This window comes from Podarcis bocagei (assembly GCF_964188305.1).
Source record: "Podarcis bocagei genome assembly, chromosome: 1".
Lineage (NCBI taxonomy): Eukaryota > Metazoa > Chordata > Lepidosauria > Squamata > Lacertidae > Podarcis > Podarcis bocagei.
Window position 1 is genome coordinate 86,105,514 of NC_138125.1, and position 25,213 is coordinate 86,130,726.

At 42.9% G+C, this 25,213-nt stretch overlaps 3 protein-coding genes across 4 annotated transcripts in view; 2 read left to right on the top strand and 1 right to left on the bottom strand.

Annotated features, from left to right (window-relative positions):
* Positions 1 to 3,814: 3,814 nt before the first annotated feature.
* LOC308576310 (olfactory receptor 5AR1-like) overlaps positions 3,815 to 25,213 on the bottom strand; it is a gene marked incomplete at both ends in the record, with an annotated part of 30,313 nt that continues 8,914 nt past the window's right edge. The window contains one exon of the mRNA XM_081175535.1: positions 3,815 to 4,639. Within this exon, the coding sequence (XP_081031661.1) occupies positions 3,815 to 4,639 (825 nt within the window). The remainder of the gene's footprint in view (positions 4,640 to 25,213) is intronic.
* LOC308572917 (olfactory receptor 5AR1-like) lies at positions 11,989 to 12,955 on the top strand (the record flags this gene model as incomplete). Its single annotated transcript, XM_081169461.1, has 1 exon — positions 11,989 to 12,955. The coding sequence occupies one exon, from the start codon at positions 11,989 to 11,991 to the stop codon at positions 12,940 to 12,942; it is 954 nt and encodes a 317-aa protein (XP_081025587.1). The 3' UTR covers positions 12,943 to 12,955.
* Positions 21,932 to 23,429, top strand: LOC308572833 (olfactory receptor 5I1-like). 2 transcript variants are annotated; one of them, XM_081169274.1, is made up of 2 exons: positions 21,932 to 22,110; positions 22,298 to 23,429. In XM_081169274.1, the coding sequence occupies exons 1-2, from the start codon at positions 22,063 to 22,065 to the stop codon at positions 23,306 to 23,308; spliced, it is 1,059 nt and encodes a 352-aa protein (XP_081025400.1). In that variant the 5' UTR covers positions 21,932 to 22,062; the 3' UTR covers positions 23,309 to 23,429. The 2 variants fall into 2 exon arrangements, with proteins under 2 accessions (XP_081025400.1, XP_081025401.1); XM_081169275.1 differs by having other exon boundaries at positions 21,983 to 22,110; positions 22,236 to 23,429.

The window sequence follows — 25,213 nt, forward strand, 5'->3', positions numbered from 1 at the left end:
ATGGGACTAGACTTCTGTCATTAGCGCCAGCACTGTGTGCCATCTTTACAGAGTCAAACAGTGTTCAGGGCAGCTTACAACATGTAAATATTTACATAATTACAAGAATATATCAAAATGTAAGTGGTCATAAGCAATACATGAAAACACCACCACATCATTTGTAATAAGGTCAAACAAACAAAAATTACCCATAACAGCAAAAATTAAGCACCTCTAAAATTAAATATCGACACACACCCCCAAAAAATAATAATCCTAAACAATACTTCCATCCCATTAGTCTTTAGCCATCCTGAACATCAGGTCCTATAGGAGTCAAAGGTAAAGTGATTTTATGAAAGGACTTGCAGCCAGTTCTCTTCTGGTACCGAAGACCAAGGGGCAAAGTGGGCTCAGAGTCAGCCTACTCTCTAATTCTAACAGAATATCTTTTGCACGTGACTCTAGTTGGTAAATCTTGGGGTAAATCTACTAAAAAAGTAAAGTAGATCCAAGAACCCTGAAATTAGCTCATCTCTGATGCAAACAACACAGTATATGAGCTAGCCCATCCATCCATAGATGGATGGATGAACCTGCCAGTGATTTCCACAGTAAGTGTGGATTTATTCAAGTCGCCATCCATGCTTATAGCAAGTGCTGTGAATTAGATGAGCGAGTATGAATCTGGATTTGGGGTCCCTTCACTGGCAATGTGTGCTTAAAATATTTTTTAAAAACCACCATGCAGGGTTCTATCCAACAGAATATACTTGGTTGGAGTAGACCCACCCAAATTAATAGGTGTAAGTTAGTCATATATACATATATATAAGGTAAAGGACCCCTGGACAGTTAAGTCCAGCCAAAGGTGACTATCGGGTTGCAGTGCTCATCTCGCTTTCAGGCCGAGGGAGCTGGTGTTTGTCCACAGACAGCTTTCCGGGTCATGTGACCAGCATGACTAAACTGCTTCTGGTGCAACAGAACACCGTGACAGAAACCAGAGTTCATGGAAACGCTATTTACCTTCCCATCACAGTGGTACCTATTTATCTACTTGCACTACCATGCTTTTGAACTGCTCGGTTGGCAAGAGCTGGAACAGAGCAACAGGAGCTCACCACCATCACGTGGATTCGAAATGCTGACCTTTCAATTGGCAAGCCCAAGAGGCTTAGTGGTTTAGACCACAATGCCACCTGCGTCTCTAAGCTAGCCATATACAGTCATACCTCATGTTACGTTTGCTTCAGGTTGAGCGTTTTCAGGTTGTGTCCCGTGGCGACCCGGAAGTACCTGAATGGGTTACTTCCGGGTTTCGCTGCTCGCGCAAGGGCAGACGCGGCAAATCGCAACATGAGCATGCGCAGACGCAGGTTGCGTTCTTTTCAGGTTGCGAATGGGCCTCCAGAACGGATCCCGTTCACAACCAGAGGTACCTTCATTCATTCATCACAACCACTGTACATTCATTCCAGTGGGCCTACTCTTTGATGTACATTCTGCAAGCTTCTATGTTTCTGGTCAGAAATGCAAAAAGCACCTGGGAGTGAGCTCTTCATACCTGCACTTCTGGCTTTCTGGCCTCTAGAATTTCCAGAAAGTGTTCTCAGTTTTTCACCCCATATGAAATCTGTAGGGCCTTTGAGATTGGTTCCCACAAGTCCAATTACAGTATTTTCCCTCTGCACAGCACAGCATATTTCACTTTGACTTTGGTTCTGCTTCTGTGCCAAACATAATAAATTGATTAATGCCTTTTTCATAGTCCTATGCAATGCACCTAGCTCAGTTGCTAGAGCATGAGACTCTTAATCTCAAGGTCATGGGTTCGAACCCAGCGTTGGACAAAGGATTCCTGCATTGCAGGGGGTTGGACTAGATGACTCTTTTTTTCTAATAAAAATTTATTAGATTTTGCACAATTATAACAAAAACCACAAAGCAGAATGACACACAAAAACAGAAAAAAAGAAAAAAGAAAAATACATCAATGAACGAAAGAAGAAAAAAGGAACAATAAACAGATAAACAATAACATCAAACTTAATTCTTTACAAATCCAACCTTTTAAACATCTTGGTTGACTTCCTCTAGTCCCTCCCTTCTGAGTTTCCCTGTAGTTAAAAGTAACAGCTTTCCAATATCATTACAGTGGTGCCTCGCAAGACAAAAAGAATCCGTTCTGTGATTCTCTTCGTCTAGCGGTTTTTTCGTCTTGTGAAGCAAACCCATTGACGGATTAGCGGATTAGCGCTATTAGCGGCTTTTAGCGGCTTTTAGTGGCTTATCGGCTTATCGGATCAGCTGATAAGCGGCTTAGCGGCTTAGAAAAAGGGGGGGAAAGGGGAAAAACCCGCAGGAACTCACAAGACATTTTCGTCTTGCGAAGCAAGCCCATAGGAGATTCGTTTTGCGAAGCACCTCCAAAACGGAAAACTCTTTTATCTAGCGAGTTTTCCGTCTTGCGAGGCATTCGTCTTGCGGGACACCACTGTATTTAACTAAAACAATTTCCAGTTATAGTCCATCTTACTCACATTTCTTAATATTCTAAATCCCATTTATTTAATTATAACTTAGTTTACCGTATTTTTCGTCCTATAGGGTGCACCGGCCCATAGGACGCACCTCGTTTTTGGGGGGGGGAAATGAATTTTAAAAAATTATTTTCCCCCCTCCCCCCTGGCTGCCGCCCCAAGCCTTGCGCTCACCTGCCCGAAGCACAGGGCACCCTCCGGAGGGCTCCCCGTGCTTTGGGCGACAGGCTGCCGAACCAAGCCTTGCGCGCTTGGCGGGACCTCCTGCCGGGCGCGCAAGGCTTGCAGACACTTGCCCAAAGCACGGGGAGCCCTCCGGAGGGCTCCCCGTGCTTCGGGCGACAGGCTGCCGCCCCAAGCCTCGCGCACCCGGCGGTACCTCCTGCCGGGCGCGCAAGGCTTGCAGACACTCGCGGGGGCTGCAGGCTGCTGCCCGCAAGCCTTGTGAGCCCGTGGAAACTCCCACCGGGCTTGCAAGGCTTGCAGATAGCTTCCTGAAGCCTGGAGAGCGAGAGAGGGTCAGTGCACACCGATGCCTCTCGCTCTCCAGGCTTCAGCGAAAGCCTGCATTCGCCCCATAGGACGCACACACATTTCCCCTTCATTTTTGGAGGGGGAAAAGTGCGTCCTATGGGGCGAAAAATACTATAATCCTAGGCCTATTTGTTTCTTTCAAGTAATTTCTATTTTTTTATATTACAATATTTATTCAAATAGTCCTTAAATTTCCTCCAGTCCTCTTGAAACTCCTCTTCTTTCTGGTCGTGGATTCTTCCAGTCAGGTCAGCTAGCTCCGAAAAGTCCATCATCTTCCACTGTTGGTAATTCTTGTGTTTTTCAATTTTTAGCAAGTAATATTTGGGCGGCCATTGTGGCATAAAATAATTTAATAATTTAACATCTTTTTTGTTATTCCAAGAAGAAAGGTCTCTGGTTTCTTAATAAATCTACCGGTATATTTCAACATTTTTTTCAGTTCATTATAAATCTTCTCCCAGAAGTCTTTCACCTTGGGACCAGTCCACCACATATGGAAAAAAGGACCTTCTTTTTCTTTACATTTCCAACAAAGGTTATCACTATTGTGATAAATCTTTGCTAGTTTTATAGGGGTCAAGTACCATCTATACATCATCTTCATAATATTTTCCTTTAACATCGTACATGCAGTGAACTTAACCCCTTTCTTCCATATCCTTTCCCAATCCTGTCTGTGGACAAACGCCGGCTCCCTCAGCCTGAAGCGAGATGAATGTCACACCTCTTAGTCTTAACCATCCAGGGGTCTTTTACCTTTTACCATTCCCTTTTCTTTCTATGTGCCAAGGACTATACTGAAGCAAAACCACTTCTATGTGGTCAAGTGCTTTTGTCAGGGCATCCTTCACATCCTTGTTCCTCAGACTGTAGATCAGAGGATTGAGCATAGGGATCACTACTGTATAGAACACTGAAGCCCATTTGTCTTGGTCCAAGGAATAGCTGGAGCTGGGCCGAAAATACATAAAGAGCATTGTCCCATGGAATAGCCCAACGGCCGTAAGGTGAGAGGCGCAGGTAGAAAAGGCTTTCTGCCTGCCTGCAGTGGAGTGCATTTTTGTGATTGTGCCTAAGATATAGATGTAGGAAACAAGAATCATGCCAATGCTGCCTCCTATAATGAAACTAAGGAAGGTAAATATCAGAATCTCATTGATGTATGTGTCAGAACAGGAGAGTGCCAGTAGGGGAGGTATATCACAAAAGAAATGATTGATGATATTAGACCTGCAGAATGGTAGCCGGAATGTACAGCAAGTGTGTATCATTGAATCCACGATGCCCATGAAGTAAGCTACAGCCATCAGCTGTCTGCACACTCTCTTGGACATAAGAACCGAATAGTGAAGGGGCTTGCAGATGGCCACGTACCTGTCATAGGCCATCAAAGCCAGCAAAAAGCATTCTACATCAGCAAATAAGCCAAATAAATATAGCTGTATAGCACAAGAATTATAAGCAATACTTTTACTCTCAGCTAAGATGTCAGCCAGCATTTTGGGAGCAATGACTGAGGAATAACAGAGGTCAACAAATGAGAGGTTGCCCAGGAAAAAATACATGGGGTTATGAAGCTGAGGTTCAACACAAATTAAGACAATCATCCCAATGTTCCAGATTACAGTGATGACATAAATCAGTAGGAAAACCATAAAAAGAGGGAGCTGCATTTTTGGATTATCTGTGAATCCCCGAAAAATGAACACTGTTATCACCGAATGATTTCCTTTATCCATTATTTTTTGCAATGGATGCTGAGATAAGGACGTTTGCTTTCTCTGGAATTTTCTTTCTGACTTTTCCTAGCAAGGCAAGAAAAAAAAGCAAACAAATGTGCTTTTTAACAGTTTACTTGAGTACAATCATGGAACGGGGGTTATGGGTTCACATCCTATTGGGTTCGCACCATTTTCATATGTCAATCCCATTGTAAAAATTTTTGCAATGTGTTTGAGCTGTGAATGTGGCAGACGTAAATGCACTTTCCATCTCTTAGGAGGCGTGCAATTAGTGCCAGCACCATCCATTAAGAGTTTGGGTGTAATCTTCGACACCTCCCTTTCCATGGAGGCGCAGATTGCAGCTATAACAAAGGTGGCATTTTTTCATGTCCACCAAGCTAAGCAGTTGGCTCCTTACCTCTCTCGCTCTGACCTAGCCACTGTGATCCACGCGATGGTCACCTCCAGACTTAATTATTGTAACTCTCTCTACGTGGGGCTGCCCTTGAGACTGACCCACATACTCCAGGAGGTGCAGAATGCCGCGGTGAGACTCCTTACGGGGTCCTCGCCGTGGGATCACATTCACCCAGTGCTATACCAGCTGCACTGGCTCCCGGTGGAGTACAGGATCAGGTTTAAGGTGCTGGTTTTAACCTTCAAAGCCCTATACGGCCTAGGACCCTCATACCTATGGGACCGCCTCTCCTGGTATGTCCCACGGAGGACCTTACGGTCTTCAAATAAAAACATCTTGGAGATCCCGGGCCACAGGGAGGTTAGGCTGGCCTCAACCACAGCCAGGGCTTTTTTGGCCATGGCTCCGATCTGGTGGAACGCTCTGTCACAAGAGACTAGGGCCCTGCGGGACTTGACATCTTTCCGCAGGGCCTGCAAGACAGAGCTGTTCCACCAGGCCTTTGGCCAAGGCACAATCTGACCCCCTCTCTCCTTCTGTAATCCTCATAGAACTCTAGCCCAATGGTTGCCATTAAGTTGATTTTGAATTGATTTTAGAATGAATTGATTTTAGAATGCATTTCAATTAATTGATTGTGATTTTATGTAAACTGTGTTACTTTTATTGTTGTTAGTCGCTCTGAGCCCAGCTTCGGCTGGGGAGGGTGGGATATAAATAAAATTTTATTATTATTTATTATTGTGGGGGGAATCTGTATGCACAATAAACATGTATGCATGTGTCGATGCACATATACAATGGCCACAACCAACTTTGGCATATTTCCCACAGAGAGATGGCTTACCATCAGTTTGGCCCTCAGGATGAAAGTTAGTCACCCCTGATTTAAATGGTACAAATATATTATTTATTTCATTGCATGTAATTCTCATTATTTTTACTAAACTGAATTTTTATAAATGCGTAAAGATAAAAATAAGCACTGTAGAATTTCCCGCAGCTGAAGTGAGACAATAAACAGTGTGGAGAGTCAGAGTGACATTTAATCACTAGAAGACTCAGTTCTGCTCTTTTAAGTTGTGTACAAGTAACTCAATCATATTTGGCTGTTAGATTGGGCTCAAGATAGATTCATAGGTGTCAAGGTCTTGGGTGCCCAAACACCCACAAAATTCCCCATATAGGAATCAGACACCTACAAAATGCAGCAGTGGGCACATGGGACATCAACTGCACATGCCCCCACAGCGTGCACGGCCCCAGGCACCCATGGTTCCAGAGCCAAGCCAGTGTGCCTGGATGGATTCATGTTTCAGAATAGTCTTCATGAAATAAGATTCTGAGAAGAAGAAGAGGAGGAAGAGGAGTTTGGATTTGATATCCCGCTTTATCACTACCCGAAGGAGTCTCAAAGCGGCTAACATTCTCCTTTCCCTTCCTCCCCGACAACAAACACTCTGTGAGGTTAGTGAGGCTGAGAGACTTCAGAGAAGTGTGACTAGCCCAAGGTCACCCAGCAGCTGCATGTGGAGGAGCAGAGACGCGAACACGGTTCCCCAGATTACGAGTCTACCACTCTTAACCACTACACCACATTGGCTCTCAGAGAATGGTTTGGGAGGATTTTGAACCAGTCTGGATTTGGTAACTCTCAGTAATCAAGCTGGTCTGTGATGTTAATGTTCTCAACATAAAATCCCACATGGTTCACCATGGTCAAATGATTGCAAACAGTTACCTCAAAGTGGCAAAACATGTAAGTCTAGCTTTAGATTTCTGCTCCTCAATTAGCAAACTTACCTGGAGTATACTGTGTGGTTTCTTCTCTGCTTTCAGAATCTGTAAGTAGACCAAGAGGTCTTAAATGCCATTTGGTGGCTTCTGGGATAGTGTCCCTGAGGCACCTGAATACCCCTGATCCTGGGAATTGCATACACTGTTGTGTGAATATCCTAGCAATTAAACTTCCTATTTTGTTTTCATAGATTTTTTTAAGCTGTGGGTTGCTTGCCTCCCTGATCACTTTATAGTCAGAATCAGCTAACCAGCTCTACTGACAGTTTCGCATATATGCCTCTGTAATTTCCATCAACAGTAGTAACTAGCTCCCCAGTCAAGGGCAACTAATGAATGCTACCAAAATGGCAAGGGAGGTACTTAGCTCATACTATAAGAAACACATCCACAACCAGATCTAGTGAGACAATCCAGGGAAAAGAAGCAGGGTAGAATTTTATTTTAATTTAATTTCAAATAACAGGATATCTATATCTTCAGGTTACAGACTCCACTAACCCAGAAATAGTACCTCAGGTTAAGAACTTTGCTTCAGGATGAGAAAAGAAATCGTGCAGTGGCGGCAGCAGGAGGCCCCATTAGCTAAAGTGGTACCTCGGGTTAAGAACAGTTTCAGGTTAAGAACGGACCTCCGGAACGAATTAAGTTCTTAACCCGACGTACCACTGTATAAAAATCTTATTTGGCGAAAGTAATTGGGTAAAGTGTTATTATTTCCCTTCCACCTTTTTCTCTCATGCAAAGCTCTGCTTCTGTATGCACCATGCTGGGTCCCAATTCAGAATCAATGCACGAAGAAGAAAAAAGCACGAAGTGTCAGGCATCAGAGAATCCACCCCCCACCCCCACGGCAGGTTGCCAGGAATGGATAAGACAAGGAAAAGTTCTTACCAACTGCTTTTTATTCAATATCCACAAAGATAGGGTTGGAAATGCAGCCTCTTGGAATAATGACATTGTCCCGAGTAAAGTTCCACCTCCTCCCTCTCTCTCTTCATGCATCATCACTACAGGTGCTGAGAAGTGTCCTCTGCCTCTGAGGTCTCTGCTCTCCTACTTTCAATGTTCACTGGATACTGGGAGAGGGGGGGTCTGGAATGCTTTCTATTTTTAAAAAAAATTACTGAATTTTCAAATTATAACAACAAATTTTCCACAAATCTTAACTGAACAATTTATATATCCATATTTCTCCCCCCCCCCCTTTGGCTTCCCCCATATTTCTGTATTGATTTATTAAACAAATTCTATACACTGCTGATTTTACCTCTTCTATTGTTGTGAAAGTTTAGTCATAACCTGCCAATGGGTCCAAGTCTTTATATTGTCTTTTTATATAGTTTAAAAATGGTTCCCACTCCTTTTTGAAATCGATGTTGTCTCTCTCATGTATCCTCTCTGTCAGCATAGCCAGTTCCATGTAGTCTATAAGCTTGGCTTGCCATTCTTCCTACGTTGGCGTTTTCTCTGTTTTCCGTACTTGTGCTAATAAGATTCTTGCTGCTTTTGTCACATACATAAATAATCTCCAATTTACCTCTCTTATATCATGATCTAAAATTCCGAGCAGGAAAGATTGTGGTTTTTTGACAATTTTTTTTAGAATGGAATGCTTTCTAAAGACACTGTGTCCGTCAGTTGTCACCCCTCTTCTCCCATTATTTCCCAGCTTTTCCCCTCATCTGCCTCTGAGCTGTCATCTCCCTCAAACCCCTGTTGTAATTCTGAACTGTCTTCTTCATCTCTGGAAGGGTCAGGCTGGGGAGGCAGTCTCCACCATTCCTCCTCTGCCCAGTCCCTGACACGCAGTTTAAAAGTCCAAAGTCCTGGGAGAAAAGGAATGTTTTTGCCTAGCACCTAAAGGTGTATAATGAAGGTGCCAGGCGAGTCTCCCTGGAGAGAGCATTCCACAAACAGGGAGCAACTGCAGAAAAGGCCCATTCTCATGTTGCCACCCTCCCAACATCTTGTGGAGGAGGCACACAAAGAAGGTGATGAGCCAGTAGATGGTCTTGCATTCACTGAAGGACCATTGCTTTAGCAGATACCTCTGTTAACAGGGAGGGAAGGGAGTTTTGCCAATTTGCTCTCCTCCTTGCAGCCCCTTTCCTCTTCTGGGAGACCATCCCACACTCTGGAGCCAATATTTAGGGGCACTGGGGAGTATAGGAAATAGGAGGAGTGTGTGTGTGTGTGTGTGTGTGTGTGTGTGTGTGTGTGTGTGTGTTCAATTAAGTTTTACTTAAAGTAGACTCAGGGTTTGTCCACTTTTCCACTTGCCCCATGCCTTGAAAGCATGGGTTCAAACAGTTTTCTCCTTGCCCTACTCTTTTCCTAGGAGAAAAAACTCACTCTTTAGTGCTAAATCAGAGCAAACATCCATCTGGAGAAAACCCAAATTGCTGTTTGCTCTGATTGATTGCTAAAGAGTGGTTTTCCCCAGGGGAACAAGAGCAGGACAAGAGGAAGTGTGGCTAAGTCCTCTTTGGAATTAATGAGGTGACTTTCAAAGAGGATTAGACAAATTCATGGAAGAGAGGGCTATTGATGGCTACTAGCCTACTAGTCTATAGCTATGCTCTGACTCCACAGTTAGATACAGCATTGCTTCTGAAAACCAGTTGCTGGAAACTACTCTTGTGCTTGACTCCTGCTTGGGAGTTTCCCTCCGGCATCTGGTTGACCACTGTAAATACAGAATGCTGGACTAGATGGGCCATTGTTCTTATGTACACGCACAGAGCCAGTTCTCATCTTCCTCTGAATGTGTGGAGGTTGAAGATGGAACCAGCAGATGTGGTCCCACTCCACCTCTACACAGACAGACTATGTGAGTTGTGTTAACATTTGTAGCTTAGCCTATAATGTAATAGTGGGTCTCCCCTTGGGATCCCGGTGAACCAAACTTGGGATGATTTTGGAAATACCTCCATGGAATTATTATATGTAAGCCTTGCACAACACAGTGGGGAAGAATCAGAGCTAGGAAGAGTGGAGCACAAACTTTGCTTTCAGGTCTCCAGTTCAATCCCTAGTTTGCCAAGTAGGACTAGGAAGGACCCCTGCTTGAGACAGTGCCAGTCTGAGTAAATCAGGAGTGGTGAACCTGCAATCCTCCAGATATTGTTCTATTATAATTCCCATCCGCTCCTGTCAGCATGTCAGATATTTTCTCTGTATCTGGTGTATCTAATACTTCGTTCTTTTTTCTGGCGGTACACACCAGTACACATTACTGGCACTTTTTTTTTACCTCCTTCCCAAAACCCGGGAAGCTTCTGCCCAAAGCATTCTCTGGCAGGGTCTGAGAGCCCTCCCTTGTGTGGTGACTACAAGCACCTTTTCTTCTAGAAAAAAAAAGTACTGAGACAAATGAAGCAAGGGCCTGATTCAGCAAATGACAGCTTCCTATATTCCACATTTTGCAAAGAAAATTACCATCTTGGTAACATTCAGTGACCAACATTTCTCTGAATCTGTGAAGATTTCATAGAGCATCAGTGCAATAGCCCTTGAGAATCAATTTTATCACTTTGTTTGGTGAACATCAGAAGGAATCAGGAGATTTGATCACAAGGGATATTCCACATGAGAGAGGTCTCTAAGAGCCATTCTGTCACTGTGAATGCTGCTTTAATATCAGAAATTTCATGATCACTTCTACTACACTCTTGGTGTGGACACAAAGTGGTTTCCAGAGATCCCTAGCAAATGAAAAGATTATACCACCAATATCCATGTTGTTTAAAATAATTCAGGAATGCCACAGAACAAAAGTGAGTCAATATTATATTTACTTATGAGCGATAATAAATGTTTTTTGCAATGTGTAAACTGGGCACTACACATGAGAGGATCTGCATATCTCCCTTGCTTTAATCTATTGCATAAAATGTGCCCTAGAGTAGCACATCTAATACAGATTTGCAAATTGTGAAAAGCTGGACTGTATTGAGCAGAGGGGGAAATATTGAGCAGAGGGAAAGATTTTCGCAGACTTCTTTATGTCAGACAATTTTGATTAAACCTGGAAACAGTTTGCAGCTTGCAAGAGAAGTGGCACAAACCTCAGTTATCCACAGTGCATAAAGCTTTTCACAGAATCAGAATTGTAGAGTTGGAAGGAACCAAAAGGGTCATCTAGTCCAGCTCTCTGCAATGCAGGAATCTTTAGTGAGATATAGATTCTCCTTGCAGGCTTCTACTTATATAGGAGAATAGCTGCTTTATACCAAATCAGATCGGTGGTGCATCTAATAGAAGAGTGATTCCTGAATCATGAGGCAAAGGGGTGTAAAGCAGGATCTGTACACGGTGGCATAGGTTAAATTGGACACCCCTGATGCATGCTGTGGTGCTTGAGGCATTTAAAAAATGCAGGCAAGTGTCTTCTGAAAGCAATAATGATGTCTCTAAGTATACCACAGTGCCATAACACTAGAGTGGGGCTGTGGAAGAAGGGAGATCATACGCCACTGTGGGAAGAGAGCAGAGAGGAAGCTCCACTATGACTGACATAGCTTGTAATGAGAGGAGATGATTTTACCAGAAAAAATCAATCCCTTTTAGTACTTTCCACCCCAAACTCACATTTAAGGGTACCTAGCACTGTAGCTATCCTTTTGAAATTTGACAGGATTCATGCCCACAGAGCACTTTCCTTCAAACTTAATTTAGTTCTGCCCCCAATTTTTTTTAAAAAAGTTATAGACTTTGCCTGTAATCAGACAGGCTTCATTCACCATGAAGGGAGGCCCAAGTGCCTGCAAATTCTATCCACTTCTGTCTCATCCAGTCAACCTCATGTCTACCTGCATTAGCATTGTGCTTTTCTTTGCCACCTCCGGTAGCAACCAAAGAATTCTGCTCTCAGAGCTCCAGGCTGCAAGCATGCTTCCTTACCAACTTAAACTTTTTCTGAATTACAGATCAGATTTCATCAGCAAAGTGGATACTATAAACAGAAGATAGACATAGCAGAGAAATGGATAGCAAAAACCATACAAAGGTAAATGAGTTTGTCCTCTTGGGATTAGTGAACAGTCGTGAACTGAAGCCACTCTGCTTTATTGTGATATTAATTATGTATTTAGTCACCCTGACCGGGAATGTTGGGATGATCTTCCTAATCAGGATCGACCCTCAACTCCAGAAACCAATGTATTTCTTCCTCAGCCATTTGTCCTTCCTAGATTTTGGATATTCCTCAGCCATTGCCCCTAAAATGCTGGAGAATTTTTTAGCAGGGAAGAAAACCATTTCCTACAAAGGCTGCGCTGTGCAGATGTATTTTTTCGTCTTCTGTGCAAGCACCGAGTGCATCCTCCTGGCAGCAATGGCATATGACCGGTATGTGGCTATCTGCAATCCTCTGCTGTATATGGCTACTATGTCTCCCAATATGTGTTTTCTGATGGTGGCCGGATCCTACCTGGTTGGCTTCATGAATGCAATGACCCAAACGATTTCCACTTTCATGCTATCTTTTTGTGGCTCTGTCATCAACCATTTCTTCTGTGATGTTCCCCCACTATTGGCGCTTTCCTGCACTGACACAAGCATCCATGAAATGGTTCTCTTTGTATTTGCCACAGTCCTGGGCATATTCACTTCAGTGGAAATTGTGGTGTCATACGCCTTCATCCTGTCTGCTATCCTGAGAATCCACTCAACAGAGGGGAAGCGAAAGGCTTTTTCAACATGCGCCTCACACCTGGTGGCTGTCACTGTCTTCTATGGAACAACGGTCTTCATGTATCTGCGGCCAAGTTCTAACTATGCCATGGATCAGGACAAATGGGTTTCTGTCTTCTACACTGTGGTGATTCCCATGCTCAACCCCTTGATCTACAGCCTGAGGAATAAAGAAGTGAAAAATGCCTTGAGAAGATTTCAAGCACTGAAATTATCTTTCAGGTGGAGCATGAGAAGCTTATAAATACTAAACTCTGACAAACTGAGCCATTTTATTGAAGTGTGTGATCTAATGCACTGTTAAGAGTGTTTAAGATATTGGGGGGATAGAAATAAGTAGTGCTAAATGCAGTGGCTTGTATGCAGGATTGTACCCAAAACACTCATGTGAATAAATTAACCTGGACAAAAATTACTATGTAGCACACTGTAGAATAAGTTATGATTCTGCAACTTCTGTAAAGATATGCATGACATGCAGAACTGGTCACCCTTGATTGCTTGAGCATCTGGGATTCATGAAGGAATGCTTGCTGGACACCTAACACACACAAAGAACACTGTCCTGACCAGCTGAAAATCTAGGTCTTACTTAATGGTTTTCATTTTTAGTGTCATAAAATTATAAAATCCAATAAAATGCTTTTTAAAACAAAATCTGGTTCTTTCTGTACTGAAATATGACATGAATAAATCTAGGTTTGCCTTTCATACTTTCTTTTAGGAAAATATATTTTAAAATATTACCAAAACCTGAACATTTGGGGGAAGAATGAGAAAAGCTCCCAACCTTATACATCATTATTTAGGGAAGTTTTTAATGTTTGATGTTTTATCATGTTTTTAATATTCTATTGGGAGTCACCCAGAGTGGCTGGGGAAACCCAGCCAGTTGGGCAGGGTATAAATAAATAAATTAGTAGTAGTACAGTAGTAGTAGTATCTGGTGATAGCACTTTGAAAGTCAGCCTTATCCTTAAAGCAATACTTGGTGGGTGGGCGTTTTTATTTATTTATTTATTTATTTATTTATTTATGCTTATTGGTTTTAATTCAACACATTTGTCAGGGTGGGACAAATCTCTAGTCCAGCACATTCCCCCCCCAAAATGAGAGGTGCTCAAATGGAGCAATTTAACTTGAGTACTGAGGCTGAGGTGAACTCCACTGCATAGAAGGTGAAGGTAAAGGTAAAGGGACCCCTGACCATTAGGTCCAGTCACGGACGACTCTGGGGTTGCAGCGCACGCTTTACTGGACAAGGGAGCTGGCATACAGCTTCCAGGTCATGTGGCCAGCATGACTAAGCCGCTTCTGGAGGACCAGAGAAGCACACAGAAACACCATTTACCTTCCCACCAGAGCCGTACCTATTTATCTACTTGCAGTCTGACGTGCTTTCGAACTGCTAGGTTGGCAGGAACTGGGACCAAGAACGGGAGCTCACCCCATCGCGGGAATTCGAACCACCGATCTTCTGATCGGCAAGCCCTAGGCTCTGTGGTTTAACCCACAGCGCCACCTGCCTCCAAAAACAAGCACAGACCTCACCCAGCCAGAAGAAGGTTGGAACATACTATCATCCTACATATGCAGTGTTGTCACACCCTTGGGGTGCTGTCCAATGAAGAAGTTCCATTTGCTCAAGGATTTCCATTGGCACCATAGAACTTTTTCTCCCTCTTCTCTCCCTGCATACCCTTATACTTCCCCCAAATCTGCTCCAGAGGGCTGGAGAACCCCCAGAGCTTATTTGGGGGATGGACATGGGAAGTGGAGAGAGAAGTTAAGATTCATTGCACAGCCAGAAGCCTTTGCAATAACAGAACTATTTTGTTGGTTGCCATCCTTTGATCTGGAACTGGCAACACTGCATTTATCCAAATCATGGACTCAGGTCAAAATTGGCTTTATTGTACTATTTGCTGCTATGTTGGAATACATGACATGATATGAAATTACTAGTGCGCTCAGCGTTTGGTCAGAGTTTGAGCTCTGAGCTGCTCGAGACAGACTCGGCACCTGGAGAGGCGAAGCAGGAGCAACAGGAGGTGTAAGTTGCCCCTACTCGGGTGGATTTCCCGGGAGCAGATGCTCAGCAGCGCAAAAAGGGGTTTCCCCACACTAGAACTGGACTTTAAGATACTTTAAAAAGAAGAAATTTAGGGGAGAACCTCAGCGCAAGGGAGCGAGATTGCCCTCAGGTGCCTTCACCTCCAGACCCCATGAGCTAGCGCTGGACTCTCCAGTAAGATATTGACACAAATTCAAGGAGCGTTTCCCCCCCCCCCATATATATACAGTGAGAAAGGGGTTATTTAAGCCCCAACAATACATCAGAAACAAAAAAGGGGGAACTAACAAACAGATAAAATTAAGAAGTTGCGAGTGGAATGCTAAAAGGGGGTCATCCCTCACAACAGAAATTAAAACTGCAGAATCGGCAGTGCAGTAGAGATCTTGAGGGGCTTCTGTGTGCTCCCAAAATAACACAGTCAACCCAAGAAGTGTCACTGGAGTTTGGAGCGGGGGAACAGTTTAGACCAGCTATACAGACGACAGAAATAAGGAGAGCTCTTTACCAATGACTTGCAGAGATCTAGAGAGGTGAGGAGAAGGCTGGAGAAGTAAGTCAGCAGATTGGGTGGGGTGGGCGGCGGCCATTACTGAAAGACTACACTGGAAAAGACTTCAATGAGCCGCTTTAACACCAGAGAAAGATAGAGTGAGGAACGGCAGGAAGAGCGACACAGCAGCCACTAGTGGAAGAAAAAGACATAACAGCTAAGAGACATAATAGTCAAGAACAGTAGGAAGAGCTACACAGTGGCCACTAGTGGAAGAAGAAGACATAACAGCCAAGAGACATAATACTCAAGAATACTCAAGTAGGAAGAGCGACACAGCGGCCAATAGTGGAAGGAAAAGATATAACAGCCAAGAGGAAATGTATATAGCCATACCCGCAACACCAATACTTGCTTAGAGGAACTGTAAAGCATAAACATCAGATACAAATAAAGGGAAAAAATAAAATTCCAAATATATCCAGCATAAAGATAAAATTAATTACTCATGAAAATTAGATCTAATTAAACTTCCCACAGGGGAACTCCCAATAGTTTTAATCTTTGGAGACTATATAGAATCCGAGCCAGAAAAGCAGAATCGAAAGACAATTGAACTCAATCTCAAAATAACCAGCCATCCAAAAATATCCAAATACCCAAATGGGTTCAAAGAGAACACAATCAACAATTGGCCAAACTTTAATTGCCAGCCAAGCAAGGAGAACTTTGGTGGCGGAAGGTGAAGCAAGTATGGATGTAAAGGATTTGATTATTGCCATGCAGAAAGACTTAGGAGACAGAATAAACTCAGTAGGCGGAAACATAAAATCACTGGAGGAGAAAGTAGTAACTATGGGCAATAAAACTGACAAAAAACTCAGCTCTTATAATGGACCTTACACATCAAATGAACCAACTGACAACAAAGAATAAAGAAATTGATAAGACAGTGCAAGAAGTGAAGGCAAAGACATTGTAAGCAAGAAGAAATAACCAAAAAGATGGGGGCTGAGCAAAAAGAACTGAAAAAAATCCAAGACAAAAACAAGGGGGAAATAGAGGACCTAAGGAAGATGCAGGAGGAGATTTGGGACAAATTGGAAGTCCTTGAGTTGAGAGAAAAAGAAATGCTTCTCCATCTGAGAGGAATACCAGAGAGCCAGGATGAGGACATTTCGACAAAATTATTAAAAGTCCTGGTGGACTGGTTGGGGGTCCAGGAGGAGGACTTATCACTAGATATTGATAAAATTTTGAGGATAAAACTACATAAATCTAAAATCAAAAAAGAACCAGGAGACTGCCTGGTCTTCTTGAACTCAAGACTTCTCAAAGAAAAAACATTATTGAAAAGTAGAAGTAATGCCTTATGTATACATGACAAAGCCATAGAAATAATGAAAGAGGTCCTGACCCACCTCCTGAAGAAAAGGGAAAACTACAAACCCCTGACAACTGCTCTAAAGAAAAACAAAATTTTATTTAGATGGTAATTCCCCAAAGGGTTAACTTTTACCTATAAAGGGAGACGCAAGACCTTCAGATCGGCCGAAGAAGCAGACTTTTCGTAAGAAAAACTGGAAGGACTTGGGGGGAGAAACCACAAGAAGCTGAAGAAGCAAGATTGTAACAGAACTGGAAAATAGGACTTTATTTTTAAACTTTAATTTTGAAAAAGTGACGTATGAGCATTAAGACTTTATGGCACTAAAGTGCATTTCTTGGAACGTAAATGGGCTAAACAGTAAACTTAAAAGGAATAAAATAAATCACATATTAAAGAGGAAAAAATGGGTTATCATATGCCTACAAGAGATCCATATCTCCAAAAGTCATACTAGGGTCTTACAGAATAGAAACCTGGGTCTAGAGTTTATTGCATCAGGAACAGAGAGAAAGAGGGGTGTTGTGATTTATGTTAAAGCAAGCCTAGACCCCCAATTACTTTTTATGGCTGAAGAAGGTAGAACTGTAGGAGTGCGGATTACTATAGAAGGGGGGGTGAACAATAATAAATCAGTTTTTTAAGGAGCTGGGAAAGAAGTTATGGAACTATATTGAGGAGAATATTGTTCTTATGGGAGATTGGAATGGAGTGGTCTCAGCTGAATGGGATAGAACTTTTAGAGGGAAACTTACCAATGAAGGTAAACTACCGCTCTCCTTTTTCCAGATGGTGAACAATTTTGACCTCTATGACTCATGGAGAATTAAACACCCTAATGGGAAAGATATTACACACTTCTCGGAAGCTAAAAAATCAAGGGGGAGGTTAGATGCTATTTGGATTTCTAAAGGGCTGACCCTCTTCTTAGAAAAAGCAGAAATTCTGGGAAGGACTATATCAGATCATAATCCAGTAACAATACATATGGAAATTTAAAAGCAAACAAACGGAAGGTGGAGGATGAACAATGAGATATGGAGAGACGAACAATGGGTGACGCAAGCAAAAAACAAGTTAGCGAAATTTTTCGAGATAAACAAAATACAGATATAAATGTAGTTTGGGACGCAAGTAAAGCGTACATGAGGGGTCTTGGAATACAACAAATGGCTAGGCTGAAGAAGAAAAATGACAATAACATCCATGAGCTAACTAAACAGATAAGAATTAATGAAAAAGAATTGACCAAAAATCCAAAAAGTCATGAAATATTACAAAAAATAGAGATATTGCAATCCCATATCTCTAGAATATTAAATAAGGAAGTAGAAAATAAAATTAAATGGGCAAAACAAAGGTATTTTGAATCCACCAATAAGCCCGGCAAGTTAGCATGGATGATAAAGGAAAAGCAAACCAAAAAATTATAAATAAAATTCTGGACCAAGGGGAGGAAATAACCGACCCAGTAAAAATAAAACTAATTTTTTTAAACTTATATAAAGATTTGTATAAACAAGAACAATTAGATGTTAATAAAATGGAAGAGTATTCACAACAAAATAAATTACCAAGAATTGAAAAAGAAGTTGAGGCCCTAAACTCCAATATAGAAATAGATGAAATAGCACAAGTAACAAAGAAAATGAAGAGTGGCAAATCACCAGGTCTTGACGGAATTACATTAATGTACTATAAGAACTTGGAAGAAGTAATCCTCCCTATATTACATAGAATAATGAATAATATATTGGGAGGAAAAGATATACCACAATCATGGAAAGAAGCACTGATCACTCTTATCCTGAAACAGGGAGTGGAGTTGACAGACATGAAAAATTATAGACCAATCTCCCTGTTGAATGCAGATTATAAAATCTATACTGGATTGATGACTAATAGACTAAAAAAGATTCTAAACAAAATAATCAGCAGAGATCAGGTGGGTTTCTTACCGGATAGACATTTAAAGACAATACAAGAATAATAATTGACCTTTTGGAGTATGTGGAAATGAAACCAAGTAAAAAGATGGCCATGTTATTGGTCGATGCAGAAAAAGCTTTTGATAGAGTATCATGGAATTTCCTATTGGAAACTTTTAAAGGTCTGGACATAGGAGGGGAAATAATTAATGGAATTAGGAGGATATATGATAACCAAAAAGCAAATTGCTAATAAATAACAAGCTCACCGAAAAGTTCAGCATCGAAAGGGGGACAAGACAGGGGTGCCCTCTTTCCCCACTTCTCTTTATTGCCACCTTGGAACCACTTTTAATTGCAATAAGAAAGAATAAAAACATAAGAGGAATTAACCTAGGAACTCTATGTTATAAAATTAAAGCCTTTGCAGATGATGTAAACGTAACCACTGAAAACCCAGTGGGAAGTATCCAAAAAATGCTTGCACAATTGGAAGAATATGGGAAGGTCTCTGGTGTATAAGATTATGCACCATTTGGAGAAAGTGGATTGAGAGAAGTTTTTCTCCCTCTCTCATAATAGGAGAAGGAGGATATCCTGCTAGAAGATTCAGTACCAACAAAATAATTTCCAACAGCACATAGTTAAACTATGGAATTCACTCCTGTAAGAGGCAGTGATGGATGCTAACTGGGATGAAAGAGGGTTATAGACAAATTCATAAGATGCCTACTAACCCTGATGTCAACTTTCCCTGTCAAAGGCAGTTGTGCCGCTGAGTACCAGTTGCTGGGGAACACAAGTGGGGAGTGCGCTAGTGCACTCAAGTCCAGCTTGGGAGCCTCCCAAGAGGCCTCTGGTTGACCACTGTAAGAACAGGAGGCTGGGCTAGATGGACCATTGACCTGATCTGGCAAGATTCTTCTTATGTTCTTAACTGCTACCAGAAGTCACTGGCGGAGGAAGAGACGTGCGGGGGGAGCGCACTGCCCCCGGCAGCACGATCCCGGCAGGGTGTCATCGTGGCTGTCTCCCCCCACTTGCGCTGGGCGCCACGCCCCTATGGGCGGCACTGTTGGCATACAACCAAGGAAGCGGGGGCAATTGGCAGGCCCCCAGCTGGCTCCATCCCACTGGCCAGTGTCCCAGACGAACTCCAATCCTTGGTGCAGCATGAATCAGCGACCCAAACTTCAAAAGCTAGGGCATGCTCTAATCAACAGATATAATGCTACGCAACAGAGGTGGCAGAAGAGTATGTGTGAGCATATTTACAAGCAGTTTATTCAGCATACATCAGGACAAAAGGAAAACATGTCCGATCTTCTTCATGTCCAAAGCAAGACAGCAAAAGCAAAAGCTATACACAAAATGGAAGTTCCCAGCAAGCTGTGCTGGAGTGTAAACAGACATGTGACATACAACAATTCCACACATCTGTTCTTAAGGTGGAACGGAAAGTTCCAACAGGCACGCCGCACCGCTACGGGTGGAGCGCCACGCCCCCTGGACCGACGCAACGGCCCTATGGGCAGCGCACCACGTCCCCAGGACACACACCAGCCCTGCCCCTGCCTGCTCTCCACGATGCCAGAGCATGAAGCTCCGCCACTGCCAGAAGTTTGGCTGTTGAATCCCGTTGACCTCTCATACCTGCACCCAGGACCTAAGAAAGGGTGAGAGGGAGAAACATGTTTCTCTAGTCCTGCTCAAGCATTCCCCTCATTAGATTAGCATCCCCAAAGTGGAGAAGAGAAGGGTTCCACCTGCTGATCCCACCTCTGCCTTTGCATCCCCATCAGCTGCATCCCTTGTTGTCCCTCTACAGAGGACTATCTGTAGAGGGCAGCGCGATTTCCATGCATAGACTGTGGTGTGGAACCCAGTGCAAACAGAAATCCACATCACAGGATGAGCTTACACCTATAAGGCAGGATCTCTGCTACAGACTTGGTCCATAATGCCTCGAAGCAGAGGAAAATGTTTACTCTACTCTTCATCCAAAATCAAAGGTTCCCACAGCAACTCACAAAATATCAATAATACAATCTAAAAAGGGATAACACAAAGGAAGAGGGTATGAGAAGAATGGGGGGGGGGGACAAACTCAGCACTAGTTTTTAATTGCAGCATTCTTGGAACAACCTGCTGGAAGGGAATGAGCTCAGGAAGCTGAAAGTCACTGATCCCTCTGCTGAGCTTATAGAGAGCTTCTACAATTCCATCTCTCCCCCTGCTGTAGCTTAATGGAAAGGAAGCAGCAGTCTGACTGGGGGAAGGGGGCAGCTGTTTAATAGTCCCACTTCAGAACCTTCTGAATAGCCTCTTGGCAAGCAGGAGAGCTTGACTGTAAGGGGCAGCTGAGCATATGTGCGGAAAGGAATGCTTGCTTTGTATCAGCAAGTCCAGAGACTATTGATTGATTGTCACAATTCAGCATGGGATCTCAACTGTAAAAACTGGAGTTTAAAACAGATTTCATAGCATGATTCATAAGAAGCACTTCATTATCTTTAAAATAACTCTGCAAAATGCACAAAACTGTCAGGGTTTAATTACCATGCTCTGCAGACAATACTCTTGAGATCTTATGGTGCCATATCCTTCAGAGGTTATGCCCCAAGGGCTCGAAAAAGGTGCATATATAGCATTTTTTCCAGCTTAGGAGCAAACTGTGAATTCAGAGAAGGAAAATAACGGAGCCAAAGGTATGTTGAATGGGTCTGCATTTTTGTTCAGAAGACTAATTATCACAATTTTATTTTTCAGCATTAATTAACTAATATTGAGGCCCTATGTGGCAACAGCAACAGACCATATGCACCACCTGATGGCTAACTGAATTTCATGGAGCAATCTGTAAGATTACGTTTTTATACATTTTTGCCCATCTACTAGGTGTTAGGTACCATTTATATAGCATTTTCATATAATTCTCTCTTTAAACCATAACATGCTGTAAATTTTATATCCGTGTTCCACAGTCATTCCCATGCTTCCATTTCTATATTATGACTGGCATATTTGTGTGTGTTTTAGATTCAAGAAACATAGCCTCTGTGCATACACAGAGGCCTGTCCTTAAGGCGGAGTGGATGTGTGCAGATACCTTGAGAGTACTGAGTTCTTTTTGTTGAAACTAGGAGAGATTCCTTTCACATCCATCCATCCGCATCCTGGATGGCTCCTTCATCCATCCAAAAATGTTACTCTTTAACCAGGCCTTTGGCTGATGAACATCCAATGCCATTTTAAAATGTGTTCAGGAGGGAGAGGTTACTGGGTTGTTTTTTGTTTTTGTTATGTATTTTGATATTGTGATTTTATGTTGTAAACACCCTGAGACCTGCACATACAGGGCGGTATACAAATTTGTTTGTTTGTTTAGAATCCTGACAGAAGCCGAGACATTCAGCATCAAATAAGGAGCGGGGTGGAGTTCCTTCCCCAGCTGTGTGTTAGTTAGCAGAAGACAACAACAGATGAAAGGAAAGGAGAGAAACAATGGCCCATATTGTTTCCTGATACAGGTCAGTGACTATAACTGATTTTCATCCTCTGAACATTTGTTCCCATGACCACCTAACAGTGTTTCTTTCTAATTATACGGTGCTGCCCATGTGAAATTGACACCTTCCTTTCTTTATTGTCATAGCTGCTGACCTACTTTTGTGGTGCCTGCTTTATTGAAAAGCCTGTTGCCTTTCTTTCCCTAAGCACACTGAGTTCTGCAATCCAGCTTCTGCCTCCTTCCAGTACCTAACGTATTGCAAAGAGATGTCAGATGGTAATGAAACCACGGTGACCCACTTTGTCCTCTTGGGCTTTGCCAGCAGCCCAGCTATTCAAGTCGTCCTCTTCATGGTATTCCTGATGCTCTACAGCTTGGTTCTGCTGGGGAACATTGGGCTGATGGTTCTGATCAGAACCAGCCCCCAGCTCCAATCCCCTATGTACTTCTTCCTTAGCAATTTGTCATTGGTTGACCTCTGCTATTGGTCTGTGATCGTCCCAAAGATGCTCGTCAATTTCTTGGTAACAAAAAAGGGTATTTCGTACGCCGGCTGCGGACTGCAGTTTTATTTCTTCTGCACTTTTGCTGACACGGAGTCTTTCATCCTCGCTACCATGGCATATGATCGGTACGTAGCCATCTGTAACCCACTTCTTTATACCGTCATCATGTCACCAAGGCTCTGCTTCCTGCTGGTTGCCCTCTCTTACCTTGGTGGTACATTGAGTGCCCTGGTCCACACCTGCTTTGCCTTCAGACTCTCCTTCTGTGGCCCAAATGTCATTAACCACTTCTTCTGTGACCTCCCATTGCTTCTGAAGCTGTCGTGCTCAGACACCTCCCTCAATGAGCTCCTGCTCTACACATATGGAAGCTCAGTGGAAATCATGTCCTCCATCATCATCATAATCTCCTACGTCCTCATTGTCATCTCGGTCCTGAAGATGCACTCCGCTACGGCAAGAAGCAAGACGTTCTCCACCTGTGCCTCTCACTTGACCTCCGTCATCATCTATGAAGGGACACTCCTCTTCATCTATTCCCGCCCCAGCTCCTGGTACTCACCCACCTCTGACAAATACATCTCTGTCTTCTACACCATTGTTATCCCTGTACTGAACCCCTTAATCTACAGTCTGAGGAACAAAGATGTGAAGAATGCCCTCCGGAGAACAATAGTCACTAAAGTCTTTGTTCGGGAGTCTCATGACTGAGAAACTCTCAAAAGAAGAATCATAGAAATGTATTTAATTATTTATTTGTGGGGAGCAATTGTTCCTTGTTCCTGGAATGGCTTATTCCCAGTCAGTTCTAACAAGACAGTCCACAAAGTCTAAAAGATCAACCTATCGGAATTACAGAAACACCAGAGCACCCTCGCTATTTATGGCTTATATCTATTTAAGACGAAACTACAAACAGCTATTAAAGGTAAAAAAACAAAAAGCTGAAAGATTGGCCTGGTGTAACTTAGTGAAGGCCTCGAATGAGAAATACTCAACCTCCTTCTGGAGTACCATTATGGGCCTCCTGGGCCAGGAGCGGATTGGTCCCATATGTACTGTAGAACCCCAGGAGTAGATGAAATATTTTCAAACCTTCTTCTATGACGACAAAGTTCAGCACAATGATCCAAGTGCCTACTCCAAGAACTTACCATATTGGCCCCCTGTTTCCATAGAGGAGGTGGGGAAACTAATTGCCCAACTGAAAAACAACAAAGCCCCAGGCATAGACCACATTCCAGCAGAGCTCATGAAGAACAATATCAGTTGGTGGGCTCCTATAATGCCATCAATATTTACATACATCGACTCAACAGTTGAAACGGTCCAGTCTAAATTCTTAAGACAGATTCTAGCCGTTCCACCATGCGCACCAAATGCAGCCCTACGGCTGGAGACTGGCCTCCTCTCCGTCGAAACCCAAACCTGGTTAAGAACATTCAACTATTGGCTTCGCTTAAATTTAAACCCATCCGGACTACTACCTCTAGTAGCACGAGATGCTCATAGAAGTCGGTGGTCCAAAGTAGTGCATCAAAAACTACTTACATGTGGCCTCTAAGCACAGCATCTCCTGAAAATGGGTCTCCCCAAGGCAAAAACCATTATTGACCAGCGCATGAAGGATATTGAGCAGCAGAATAATCTGGCTTATATTAAGAAATTTAGTGCTTGGTACGCTTATCTGCCCCCCTCCCACTTTGATTCTCGGGCACCTTATTTGTCTACCTTAACCATTCCAAAACTCAGGTGGGCCTTTACACTGGCCAGACTAAATATGTTACCCTCAGCTGTTCTTGAAGGTAGATATCAAAAAATTTCATTCAAGAACCGGCTCTGCCCCTGTGGAGCTGGCTATGTAGAGACTGTGTCACACGTTCTCCTGTCTTGTTCCCTATATAAAGATCTCAGGGACGAGACCATCACGCCGCTCCTATCTGCCATCCCGGGCAGCTCTTGTGAAGCCAAATTGTTCTCACTCCTAGCCGACCAGAACAGCTCGACAACAGAGAAGGTTGCCAAATTTATCGAGAGAGCAATGAGACTGAGAGCTGCCATCTGAATGACATCAGTGTCGTCACCCGGATTCCTCGCCTAGGATCTTATCATTATTATCATTATGTATTATTAATAGTATTTTATTACCTCTGCCAAGTTTTAAGTACTGAGATTAGTAACTTATCTGCATCTGGTTATTATTATCTTTCTCCCTGTCCTGACCATCCCTCCGAGGTTATATTTATATTTATAATCTTTCAATTTGGCTGGTCTATTTACTTAACCGACCTGGAACAACCTACCAGAGAAAAGGCCGCCGCCCATGGGACAGAGGGTCATTGATGAATGATAATCCAGCTTTTACCTAGGGTTTTAATAGGCCATAAGATAATACAGTAACTATATTTGTAATGTATTTTTGTCGGTGTTTGTCCTTTGATGCTATGGCCTGTTGGCTACGCAAATAAAGTCCTTGTTGTTGTTGTTGTTGTCTAAAAGACAAGACACAAAAAGGGAAAGGTGTGGTGCGGTACAGTGTGGGGACAAATTCAGGCACCAGTTGTGGGCCCAGGTACAGGGACCATGTGGACAATGGGAGGGAAATAATAAGACATG